This window comes from Manihot esculenta, chromosome 10 (assembly GCF_001659605.2).
Source record: "Manihot esculenta cultivar AM560-2 chromosome 10, M.esculenta_v8, whole genome shotgun sequence".
Lineage (NCBI taxonomy): Eukaryota > Viridiplantae > Streptophyta > Magnoliopsida > Malpighiales > Euphorbiaceae > Manihot > Manihot esculenta.
In genome coordinates, this window is record NC_035170.2 from 29,579,677 (window position 1) to 29,592,597 (window position 12,921).

Below are 12,921 nucleotides of genomic sequence, written 5' to 3' on the forward strand. Positions count from 1 at the left end.
AGAGTCAACAAACATCAAAATCCCCTGTAAATTAAACCTTCGCGTATCGATGCTTCACCTCACTTACCCACTGAAGCTGAGAATAATTCAGTAATAAATAATAATTTTTTCTAAAATTTTTCAGTGTCTTGGTCTGCAATAGAGGAGCTGTAGCTCCATTTGAAAACACAAATCCACTCTGATGCAAGATTTTACTATCTAACTTGTTGTCTCCTTTCATCACCTAGGTCCTTTGTGGCTGTGAACTCTGAAACTTTCTCTGTAGTCTGGCCACTGCAACCACTACCCATACATAAATCTGGTCTATCATGTTCCCCACAAAGCGGAAATAGGCATGCCTCCAAGATGTACTCAATAGCAAAGGACCCCAAAATCCCCAAAACCCTGCAATGAAGCCAATAACCATGCTGATATAAAATGGTGGTATTTCAAATCCATGTCCTTCATCTACTTCACTGCTCTTGATATTGCCTCCTAACTCCTTGTCTTTACAGTTTGGATCTTCATATGACTTGTCTTCCATGCAAGCGTTTCCAAGAAATGGTCCACAGAGATCAGGATTCCCCACAAATGATGTAGCATAAAATGTTGAGAATTGACCTTGTGAAGTAATTTTTCCTGATAGCTTGTTATAAGACAAATTTAGTGCTGAAAGAAAGTTTAAGTCGTACATGCTAGTTGGGATGGCACAAGAAAGCTGATTCCTTGATAAATCCAAAGCTTCCAATAAACTAATGGCACCAATATCACTAGGAATGATACCTGTCAAATGATTTCGTGATAGATTCAACACTGACAATCCAATTAGCTCTGTCAATTCTCCTGGGATCTCTCCAATTAGATTATTCGACGACAGATCCATGCCCCAAAAATAATCCCCATTCAGCAAATTTGATTGATGACGCCTTTTTGGTGCTAACCACATCAACTTCTGCAATTCATCTTTTGCATATGAAGCGTAATCATAATAAAGGGAAGAACGTTCTGCCTCCTTCTCTGCAAGTACCAGGAAATTGTTGATGCACCTTGGAATTCTTCCTGATAGTGAATTGAAAGAAAGGTCTAATAGAACAATGTATTTCAACTGGCAAAGCTCCAGTGGTATATTTCCTTTCAACATATTCCGGCGTAACAGAAGTATCTGCAGGTTCTCTAAACTTTCCCCCAACCATGCTGGAAAGGTTCCAGATAGCGCTGTAATACCCGGCTAGACTCCGGTATCGGAATCCCTACCGTCCGGTGGGACCTCGGATGTCGGAAACCTCTAGAAGGGTAAAACTATGATTTTATGAAATGTTTTCATGTATTTCATGTTTTTAAGTAAGAAATTAAATGAGTTTTTGCATGAAAAATCTTTGGAGGAAAACCCAGGTTCGGCCGCCGAACTCCGAAGTTCGGCCGCCGAACATGCATGCTTTCGGAGGGACTTTAGGCGCCCGAAAATTTTGAGTGAGGGAAATGCAGGTTCGGCCGCCGAACTCCAAGTCCGGCCGCCGAACCTTGCATGCATACGGAGGCGCTTTCGGCCCCCGAACGTGGCCTGGCCAGCCACCTATAAAAAGGGGCACTTAGCCGAAATGGGAGAGTTTTTCTCCCATTTTCAGCCACAGCAAGCTTCCGACCTCCCTCTCCCAAATCTTGTGTTTTTCCTTCAATCCCCACCATTTTCTTTGAGTTTTAAGGTTCCACAAAAGTTTTTGAGTGTTTTTAAGCAAGTTTGGAGCTTGGAAGTCTTGGAGCTAAATCCCTCCATTTTCCGAGCTAGGGTCGTTCTTCCTCTCGATCTTCAAGAGGTAAGCTTCGATCTATGCTTCTTTTATGTTTTATGAAAGTTTTATGCAAGTTGATGGGGTAGAATGCATGTTTAGGCTTATTGTTATGGGTTTATGTTGTGATTTGAACAATGTATGTTGGAAATGTGTTGTTTGAAGTGTTGTAGTTGGGGTATATTATAGTTTGAGACCCCTAGGTGTGATGTATGATGTGTATGCATGTGTAGAAACAAGTTTATGCATGTTTTGAGGCGTTTTGGAGGCTGTGGACACAAGGGAGCCAAGTTTCTGCCCTTCGGCAGAAACTCAGGTTCGGCCGCCGAAGTGACTTTCGGCCGCCGAACCCCCTTGTGGAGGCAGTTTTGGCTGCCGAAGCCTGCCCCCGAAACTCAAGTTTCGTCTCTGTCTGGGAGGTTCGGCCGCCGAAAGTGCCGCCGAACCTGCATGACTTTCGGCTGCAGAGGGACTTTCGGCCGCCGAACCTGCCGCCGAAAGTGCTCTGTTCAGCCATTTCTTGCATGTTTTCATGTGATGTTTTCAGGATGTTTAGGGGGTTTTTGGGGAGTATTTTAGAGTCATATTCATGTATGTTTGGTCCCTCATTTGAGTCCACCTGTGTAGGTTCGGACCCGAGGAACCGAGACCCCCAGCAGTGAGCCAGCTGCTTCAGAGTCTCTTCAGAGCTAGCCAGAGGTGAGTGGAATAAACTTTAAGTTTTAAAGCAAATTAATGAAATGTTTTAGCATGATTCACGCATCATGAATGCCATGAGATATATTAGGTTGTTTGCATTAGAATTCACGAATATGTTGCATTGCATACTTTGTTGTTGATGTGGATGAATGTTGAATGATCCATTAGCCCTTGTATGTCATGATAGCCTATGTGAGTCCAGGTGTGCCTGCTACGGCTCTACGCCCCTGGCACTATGACAGATTATGGAAGTCCGGGTGTGCCTGCTACGGCTCTACGCCCCCGGCATGTATAAGTAAGAAAGATAAGGGCTAAATGGTGACAAGTTCATCCTTGTTGTGAAATGTTTGTGTTATGGCGCATACATGAAAGCATGATTTAAATTGATGTTTTATTATTCTGCTCACTGGGCTCTAGTAGCTCACCCCACTCCCTTTATCCCCAGAGTTGCAGGTACAGGATAGATCAGGAAGTCGGCTAGAGTGAAGTTAAGTCATGTATGTTGTAATAGATAGTAGTGGACATGAACATGATGTAATGAGTATTTATGACCATGTAATGTAATGAATGATTTGATGATGTATTGAGGATTATAGTAGTGCTTGACCTAGAGGTGTGTGAATCCCCATTATGTACAGAGTGTTTAATGAGTAATGATGCTAATGACCATGATTATCCAAGCTGATATGTATGATGATGATACCCCATTGGAGTATTTGATGAGGACTCCAGTGTGGGGTTTATGTATGATTTTGCGCATGCACAGGTTTTGCTTGGATAAGAGAAAAGAAAAATTTTTACAGTTCATGTATATGTTGTTATGTATGGGATTCCACAGGTTTACAGGAGGTATGTAGGCTTGCTACGGGTCCCGGCGGCCTTAAGCCGATCTGGATCCTAGCGCCGGTAACGGGTCGGATTTCCGGGTCGTTACAAGCGCATTGTTCCCAAGGTTCAGGAAAAACAAACTTGTGCAGTTCCTCAAGGAATAAGGCATCTCACCATGAAAGTTATTATTGCTTAACGTCAAAACCTTGAGGTGAACTAAATCTCCTATTGACTCAGGGAGTTGGCCAGACAACATGTTGAATCCCAAGTCCAGAAAAACCATATTTTGCCCGTAAGTCCAGCAATTTGGAAGCAATCCTGATAGAGCATTTTCAGACAAGTCAAGATGACGCAGGGCATTATGTTCATTCAACAGATCACAGATGGGAGAAATTGGTCCAGAAAATGCATTCCCAGCTAGTATTAATGACTCCATTTTGAGGGGGAAATGAGGCAAGGGACCATTAAACAGGTTGTAACTGAAATCCAGAGTCAACAGACTTGTAATTGATGATAAATCTGGCAGTCTCCCTCTGAGTTTATTATAAGAAAGATTCAAGTGCTTCATAGATAGAGAAAGATCCCAAAACCAATTGGGTATAGTGTCTGAAATGCTTGTATTAGATAAATCCATTTTCATAAGTTTCTTTTGGTTTTGGAGCCACTGGGGAAACCTTGGACCCATTTGGCAGGATTCCAAATGTACAGTCTCAAGTTGAAAAGCTGGAATCCATGTTGAACTGACATTCAGAATTAACTTGTTTGCAGACAAGTCAAGTACTCGCAAGCTACTAAAATTCTGTAAATGAACCTCTGTGATCAAACCTTCCAAGGAATTTGAAGCCATTTCCAACACAACTAATTCTGAAAGTTGTGGAAGGATTCTTTCTAAAGAACCATTCAACTCATTGTAGGAAAGTCGCAGTTCTCTCAAAGAAGAATGCTTTATGTGTTGCAGCTCTTGAATGAGACCCAGAGTTGCAGGTATTGAGCCCTCAAGACTATTGAATGCGAGATCAAGAACAACAAGAGATGTCATGTTGCCAAAATTATGTGGAATTGAACCCTGGAGATGATTGTATGACAAATCAAGCACCGTAAGAGATGTAAAGTTAACAAAAGCATCAGGAATGGAACCTCCCAATTGGCATCTGGTGAGATTAAGATATTGAAGAGTGTGACTGCTTTCAAGCAACCAATTGGGTATGGTAGAATAAAAGCTATTATAAGAGAGGTCAAGAACTTCCAAAGAAGTAAAATTCACAAAGGATAAAGATTGTTGAAGGATTGGAAGTTGACAGGAAAAAAATCTCAGCTCAATCAGAGAAGGCAGCATATTGATTGCATCTAGCCATTTAACTGCATTGCCAAGATCTACACCCCCCAAATCAAGGACTTCCAAGGAAGAAAGACCAGAAAGCCAGTGTAGATTATTGGCCTTGAGGGAAAAGCTGTTACCACTCAAGTCAAGAGACTGTAAACTAGACAAGTTTCCAAGATGATCAGGGACTGCCCCTTTGAAATTGGCATTAGATAAATTAAGATGCTTCAAATTAGAAAGAGAACCAATGAACTCAGGAATTGGTATGTGATTGAAATCAATGAAACTCAAGTCTAGATAACTCAGATATGGCAACCCAAGCAAGGATTCCCTCAACTGACCTTGCACTACCACAGAAGAATCAGGGCTATGGAGATCAAGGGTGATGACATGGCCTGTACTGTTGTTGCATCCAACTCCAATCCATTTGCAGCAATCTTCATCAGCTACCCATGATGAGAAATGATTAGAAGGATTAGTAAATCCTTCTTTAAACATCAGAAGAGCTTCCTGCTCACTATCAATGCACTGGAACTTCATTTCTGCTACAACCCAATTGTGCTCATTGCCTAGCACCACAAGAAATGAAAACCAAGTGACTAGCATGGTTTGAGGCTTCCAGAATTTACTTCCCATGATCAAGAACACAAGATTGTTGGAAGCTAATTAGTTTACTCTATGTGACTCCAAATGAAAGATAGAATGGTTTTTGGAATGATTTTCTGTGCAATGTGCTCTATGTCAAGAAACCAGTATTTGTTTACTTAAAATGTATATATGTCAAGACATTAGTATTGCAGTGAAATTTCAACAGCATGACTGGGAAGAAAAGTGTCACCATCACAGAAGACTTCCATGCAAGAATTTCTTGGAAGTCGGCATATCATATAACCTTTCTCTTATTTTTCTAACAAATGAATCTTCTTATGTAATGATAATCTTTGATAGAGCTAACAAGAACGTGGACATGCCGGAGTGGTTATCGGGCATGACTAGAAATCATGTGGGCTCTGCCCGCGCAGGTTCGAATCCTGCTGTTCACGATTTTTCTTCTTTTTTTTTTCTTTTCTGTCTATTTGATATTACTTTAATTATAAGAACTTTTCTTTTTCAGAATGGTTAATCATATAAAAAAAGTTAGTTAAAAATATAATGTGATTTTGAGTTAAAATGATAATAAAATAATTTCTTTGTATAGTTGAAAAATTAAAATGAAAAATCTTAATGTTATTTTTTATGACTCTTACATTTTATTTATGATTTTTTTTTCATTTTTAAACCAGTAATATTCCCCTTATAAAAAGTCTAACATGCTATAAAGATTTAAGGCACACCTCCCTTTTAATTGAATTGCTATAATTAATATCAAAATCTATATTGAACCCATTTATAAGGTGAAGTAATTACATTTGGACTCCTACATTTTATCCATCATGGATGCAGCGATAGATATCTAGTTCACCATGGCCACAAATCCAAACGCTCTTATAGATGCTACACAGGCAATCACTTCCACAACCTAAGCTCTGCCAGAGGAAGGAGAGCTGAAATTAACGTTGCTGTGGCTTGGAGAAGATCCTACAGAGAAAGAACAGGAGGAGGCCTAGTCAGAAACTACCGGGGAGTTGGGTGCAAGGATTTGTAGCCAACTTTGGAAAAACCACAACCTTGAGTGCCGAAGCAAAAGCCATTCTGGAAGCGGTCAAGAGAGCCAACACCCTTCGTGCAAATGAGGTTCACATCGAGACTGATTCCATGGAAGCTTTGGAGTCTATAAATGGCAAGCTGAAGGTTACTGAAGATTTAGAAAGTGTGTTCCAAGCCATCAAGTGGCATTACAAACAACATAAGCAAATTGTTATACGCCACATCAACAGGGAAGCCAGTCAAGGAGCGGATTAGCTAGCTAAATCAGCTATCTCCTTGCCAATTGGTTTGTACACAGTCCAAGAGTTCCGGATAGAAGCCACTGTTATTCCGTTCAAATTGAAACAATCGGCGGAATCAAATTAATTTAAAATTTAAAATTTTAATTTAATTTTTTATTCGTTTCAATTCAGTTCAATTTAGTATTGATAAAAAAATTAAAAAAATAAATTAAACTAATAGTGATAATAATATATTATTTTTAATAATATAAAGAGATTATATCATATTAAAATTAAAATATTTCAATTAAATTTTAAAATATTAAAAATAAAATAGAAAAATAAAAATTTTATTAAAAATTCAAATCGAATCGAACCGAATCAGACTGATTCAATTCCATTCGATTTTTTATCAAAATCAATTCGATTCAATTTTCATAAATATCAAATTTTCGATTTATTCAATTTGATTCAATTTTAAACCGAACCGACTGAATGCTCTACTCTAGTTCCAAATGGTTTGCAAGCATATTTAGCACATGACAAGCGGAATATGCACTGATTTTATTTGCAAGTTGAGAGAGAATTATTATCATCGTTATGTAATGACTATTTTACTCCTGAAATAAAATAAGTAGTTCATTCACTAAATCTTTGTGCTTGATTGTTTATTGATGTGTTTGTATTGTTAGAATTATCTGATCATGATATTTTTATATAATAACTTTGGCTTTTCTTTTTTTTTTAATGAAAATGGTTAGGAGGTTCTACCATTGACTTTTTTATTCGGTGAATACATAAAGAGTTTAATTGACTTATCTTAAAAAGTTCAAATTAAGTGCCGCATGGTTTCAGTTCAGTGTAAAATTGATTGTGACATGTCCCTAAAAAAAATAAGTTTATATAAACAAATTATATGAAATTGTAATTTTTGAAATGAACTGAAAAAAAAATGGTATATATGCTTTTCAAGAAATTCACTTATATAATATATATAAACAATTTTAAATTATATTAGTATTATAATATAATCTATCAACGCTCATGTGTCAATCTCTTAATTATCAAGACTCTTTATTTTTTGGGTTAATAAATAGAGAGAGAAAATGAGAATAGAATCCAATCTGCTTTGACCAATCCGATTAAGCCGTGGCAAGCATTAACACTCTTTCCTTCTTAGTTACTAAAGTAAGCAAAACCTAAAACAAATAATTACTAATTAAACAACCTTATGTTATTGATCAATCCTAAAAGTTAAAGAAATGTCCATTACAAGTGAACAAATAAGTCACACCCACATTTGAATTTCAATTGCAAATGGGCACCAAATTTTTTTCTTTAGAAAAAAAAAATTCCCACTTTATTATCTCATCAACCCAAACCCAATTGGAATTTTCAAACTTTTTTAGCCACTCACTTAACTTTATTATCATATTTATCATTATCTAATGATATCTCTTTCTAATTTTTGATTTTATGCTCTCTCTTCTCACTTTCCTTTTCACCTTTGCTTCTTCTCAAAGTTGGGTAGCCTAAAAAAAACCACTATTGGTAAATTCCTCATTAAAAAGAAATTCCAATTCTATGTATGTCATGTACAATTGGCAAAAATTAAATGAGCGACTTGCAACTGTTGATTTTGAAAACGTGTGGGTCCCTTTTTCGATAAGAGGTCCAGATGTATCCACGTTAGAAAGCGGTGATTGGTGTATGGAAGGCGAGAAGCAGAGGATACGTTGAGAGCGAAGATGCTTGAAGAAGAGTATAGCGATTAGTGAAAAGAGGAATAGAATAAACCAGAAAGTTTGGTTTATGCAGAGAGCCCCAAATGCCCACCATGAACACTTGTCTCTGAATCTTCTCAGTTTTTTGAAATTGTTTCTAGAGAGAGAGTGTGTGTGTGTATGAAGAGGTTGTAGAGAGAGAGAGAGAGAGAGGGAGTTCTGAGTTCCAGATGCTCTTGCAATGGGGAAGGAATTGCAGCAAAATCTGCAGCAACAGCAGAGTCATGAGAGTAGAAATAGAGAAGGAGGTTCTTCGGGTCTTTTCTGCGAGAGATGTTCGATGGGATTATCAATAATCTATAAAGAATTCAGTTTTAGATGTTTTTTAGTTTTGATTCTCAGTTTGTCTCTTTTGGTCTCTGGGATCTTCTGGATCCTCCCTCCTCGTACATCAAAATTAGATGGTTTTGATGCCAAAGATGAAATTAAGCTCCGTGGTAAGCTTCTTGTCCTTTATTTCATTATTTTTTTATCTGTAGCAGTGAAGTTGATTGTTCAATTTTAGGGGTATTGATCAGTTGTAGCTTGCTGTGGTTTGCGGTTTTTGAATAATCAGGATTTTTTTTTTATGCTTTGAGCTAATGGGTATTTGCGATTTTGCCGTTTTTGTAAAAAAGAGTTCTATAGCTGTTATTATGATTGGATTTTCTTCATTGTGTATTGTAATAGGTGGTGGTTATGTTCTCAATTCAGGGGCCTGTACTTCTGTTATATTGTGTTATTACTTGTGTTGCCAGCGTAATTTTCCCTTCTTGTTAAGTTAGCTTGGCCTTTTCTTATGTGCAGTTTTTTGCATTTTCATTCTTTGATGAGGAATTTCTAATGTTTTTGTAAATAGGTAAGTGTCTTGTTTGCCTTTATATTGTTGGCTATCTATTGTTTTGATGATATTTTTTTCTGGTTGTTCTAGGAATAGGTTGATCTAATAATCTGAGCCTTTTAGGAAAGTATGCTATATTATACCTTAATTGAAAACTTTGGGAGATTTGGTTCGAATCCTATTCTGGAAAAGTTTGCCTGTTGTTGAATCCTATTGAGAGGAAATAGAATTCAAAGGTTTGACTAATTTAGATTTGGGGAGTTCTCGTCTTTTAGTAATTGGATGTCTATGCATTAAGATACGTCCAATACAGGTTGTGCTCTACCCTTTTTTTTCTGTGAATATGATAGTGTATCAAATTTTCACCGTTGATGGCAAGATTAAGACAAAGTAAGCAATGAGAGGCAGATTATATCGTGACTGAAACAGATTTTGATTTTTAGATACATCAAGTTGACTCTTTGCTTGCAAATTCAGTTTAAGGTGGTTATTGCAACAATTTGCCTGTTTAAGTGGTTGTGCTTTTGTTGGATGTAAACTGAACTCAAGTATGTGAATTAGATCCATTTTGGTATTGAAATTCTGGTTTTCATGGATATTTGTTTGTGGAGCATTCATGCTGCAAGCTGTTAAATTCTGTATCTGAATTTATTCCTTTTCTCATAAGAGTAACTTCTATACTTATTTCTTATTTCCAGCCACAGTGCAAGCATTCTTTAGACTACAAAAGCCTGTTTCACAGCTTGTTCCACACATTGGAAAATTAGAATATGATATCAATGATGAAATAGGCGTGCCAAATGCAAAGGTATTTCTTCAATCTTCAGCAGTCATGTATAACCTGAGTTCTTGAATATGGTTCAAAGTTGAATCTGAAAACTATCTTCTTAACAGGTGGTTATCCTATCCATGCACCAATCTGGTGCATCTAACTGGACTAATGTTGTGTTTGGTGTTCTTTCTGACTCAACGAATGTTCCAATAAATCAAGTGTCCTTGAGTGTGCTGAGGTCATCTTTAATTGAGGTGTTCCTTCAGGACTCCAATCTGACTGTGACAACCTCAATTTTTGGGCAGCCCTCTATGTTTGAGATTTTGAAGTTTCCTGGGGGGATCACTGTAATCCCAGTGCCATATGCTTCCTTTTGGCAGAGGCCTCAAACCCTTTTTAGATTTATCCTCATTAATTCCTTAGCTGAAGTGCTGGATAATCTCACAGAGTTAAGGGATCAGTTGAAGTTTGGATTACAACTGAGACCTTATGAGGTATTGTATGTTTTACTTCTTGTGTTAGGAGTTCTGTTATCATTTGAAAATTGGAACGTGACTTAGAAATTTTATTTTCCTTATGTTTTAGTGAGTTTACATTACCTTACCAAATATCAATTCATATTCAAGTAAAGTTTCTCAAGAATTATCAATAGTAAAACCTTAATCATTTGATTGAGAAGAATGGAGTTGATAAAAAACGTAGACATTGCATGAAATTGTGAATTATCATAAACTATATAGTCAAAGTTGAGTGGCTCTACTGGGTGCTAAATACACAGAACCAAATGTAAACTGATAATTAATTATGGATTTCAATTCTTTCTCCAGTTTTTGTGCAGAATAATAGTATTGTCACTAACATTGATACTTAGCCTTCAGTTAAACTGCACAAGTGCTAGCCTATATATGGTATAGGATTTAAGCCTGTAGAATAAGTTGATCTCAATACTGGCTGTCTAATTTCCATGTCCTTTTCTTTTACCTTGTTATGCAGAACATAGTTGTGCAAATGACAAACGCTGCTGGCTCCACAGTAAATCCTCCGGTCACTGTTGAGGCTTCTGTTATATCAGATTTAGGAGGACTTTTGCCACAGAGATTGAAGCAGTTGGCTCAAATGATTACAGATTCTCCTTCAAAGAATCTTGGCCTGAATAACTCAGTTTTTGGTAAAGTTAAGAGTGTTGTTTTGTCATCATATTTAAAAGGTACACTTCACGCAAAACCTCCAACTCCTTCACCAGCTCCATCTCCAGAGCTTAGTGAGTATGCTGAACCTCCAATGTCCCCATGTCCTACTTTTTCTCCATCACCTGTTCCAGCATCCTCTCCTCCTCCATCAGATGACATTCACTCACATGCAACAAGCCCAAAATGTGGGCTGCACCATTCTTTACCTTCTGTAAATTCTCCAGCACCTTCTACAGTAACACCTGATCCTCCTCACTCTTGTGGACACCATGGTTCTCCAATATCTTCAATCTCATCACCTTCTCATTCTAACCGAAGTCCTTACTTGCGTTCAGTGGACCCCCCGTCACAGCTGCCCCCAAGTTTGTCTCCACTGCCTCAAGTTTCCTATGGTTCCATGCCAAGGAAAGGTTCAGCATCTCAATTGCTTGCTCCATCTCCATCATGTAAGTTCACCAATTTATGACTTTTTTTCCTTGCTTGCCTTACCATGATATGAGTAAAGCCATGAAAAATATTTGTACTTTGATGAGTGTTTTTTATTTCCTTGCATAAATTATTTGTGAGCAATTGTCTGTTTGGCAATGAAAATAGTTGTAAAAGTGAATTGTGAATTTTTTATCAGTGCTTTATTAAACTATACTCAATCTATTTTGCATGAGTTTCCATCTGTTAGTTCATTTAGGCAAGTATGGATGCAGGCTACAGGAAGTCATTGCAAATACAAATGTTAATAAATAGTTATTTAACATTTGAAAGTGCTTATGCATATGGATAAGTCTTCATGTGCGACTGTGTGTGATTGTGTGCAGCCTCTTGTATATTACACACAAAGTCACAAACCCACACACACTGTAAGGGCATATTTAGCGAACCACAGTAGGTGGCGCCTCTCATCTCAATCCACACTGTGCAAAAGGAGTGGGTAGGCATGGACAATTGCAAGTACATGTATGCACATATCTATCCATTTGCATTGCATGGTAAGCTCATGAGCATAAACTGCAATAGATAGTGTCTGCCATCCATATACTTGTATTTCACACATGCAGTTGTGCACCGATTGGTGTCCATGTTTGTAGGCAGGTTAACCATGATGGAGGGCAAACTGGAGTTTGTCAGTAAAACAAACATTTTAAAAAAGAATGCTTATAGATAAAGTGTAAACCCAAATTTATGCAATTCAACTACTGTACTTGGCCATGTATCACCAATGAGTTTGGTGCTGTTTTCAAAATATTCAGAGTGTTTTGATATAATTGGATGGCGTTGATGTGGAACTTGAAAATTTACTTCAAATTTGCAATTTCATAATTATGGCATGATTATAGTTTTGAACTCTTTTGTCATTATATTAATATATGTACATGGTTTTGCAGCTGTAGCTGTACGTCCTTCCTACAAGGAGATCTGGTGGTTGGGATTTTCAGGATTGTTGATCTTTCATCTTCTTTGTTGCTCACATTGACAAAAGCACATTTCAGGATTAGAAGATGTTTGATACCCAGTTTTTCTGGCGAGGATGGTAGAAACATACATGGAAAGTTCACAAGTTTTCTTCAAAAAATTGACATAAATGTAAATGAAACCGAAGATGAATTGTAGGTCAAAGCCAAGAAGGTGGCAGGCCTTTCATCTTACTACTAAGTTCCTGATGTCATAGGGAAACATGAGTTTCTTCTAAAGGGAACAATCCCAAGACACTGCAATCAAGAATCAACTTTGTATTGCAGATTTCACGAACTGTTTCCTGTATGTTCAAGTGTAAAAATGCAGGTACTTTAGTAACATCTGCAATACAAAGTTGAAAGAAAAAAATTGTAAACTTAAAAAGAAATAGAATACATCTTCAATTGAATTTGGCTTCTTGATA

The 12,921-nt window shown here is 37.4% G+C and overlaps 2 protein-coding genes and 1 non-coding gene across 3 annotated transcripts; 2 read left to right on the top strand and 1 right to left on the bottom strand.

Moving 5' to 3' along the window:
- Positions 1–139: 139 nt before the first annotated feature.
- LOC110624331 (receptor-like protein EIX2) lies at positions 140–5,355 on the bottom strand. The gene is made up of 2 exons (XM_043960537.1): positions 3,406–5,355; positions 140–1,195 (listed from the first exon to the last, which is right to left on the bottom strand). Exons 1-2 carry the CDS (start codon positions 5,248–5,250, stop codon positions 224–226), a joined length of 2,817 nt encoding a protein of 938 aa, XP_043816472.1. The 5' UTR covers positions 5,251–5,355; the 3' UTR covers positions 140–223.
- A 220-nt stretch (positions 5,356–5,575) lies between these two features.
- Positions 5,576–5,657, top strand: TRNAS-AGA. Its single transcript has one exon. It is a non-coding gene; the product is annotated as a tRNA-Ser (tRNA).
- Positions 5,658–8,212: 2,555 nt separating this feature from the next.
- LOC110624690 lies at positions 8,213–12,906 on the top strand. Its single transcript, XM_021769933.2, has 5 exons — positions 8,213–8,703; positions 9,785–9,894; positions 9,981–10,352; positions 10,852–11,494; positions 12,428–12,906. Exons 1-5 carry the CDS (start codon positions 8,448–8,450, stop codon positions 12,514–12,516), a joined length of 1,470 nt encoding a protein of 489 aa, XP_021625625.1. The 5' UTR covers positions 8,213–8,447; the 3' UTR covers positions 12,517–12,906.
- The last annotated feature ends 15 nt before the right edge of the window (positions 12,907–12,921 follow it).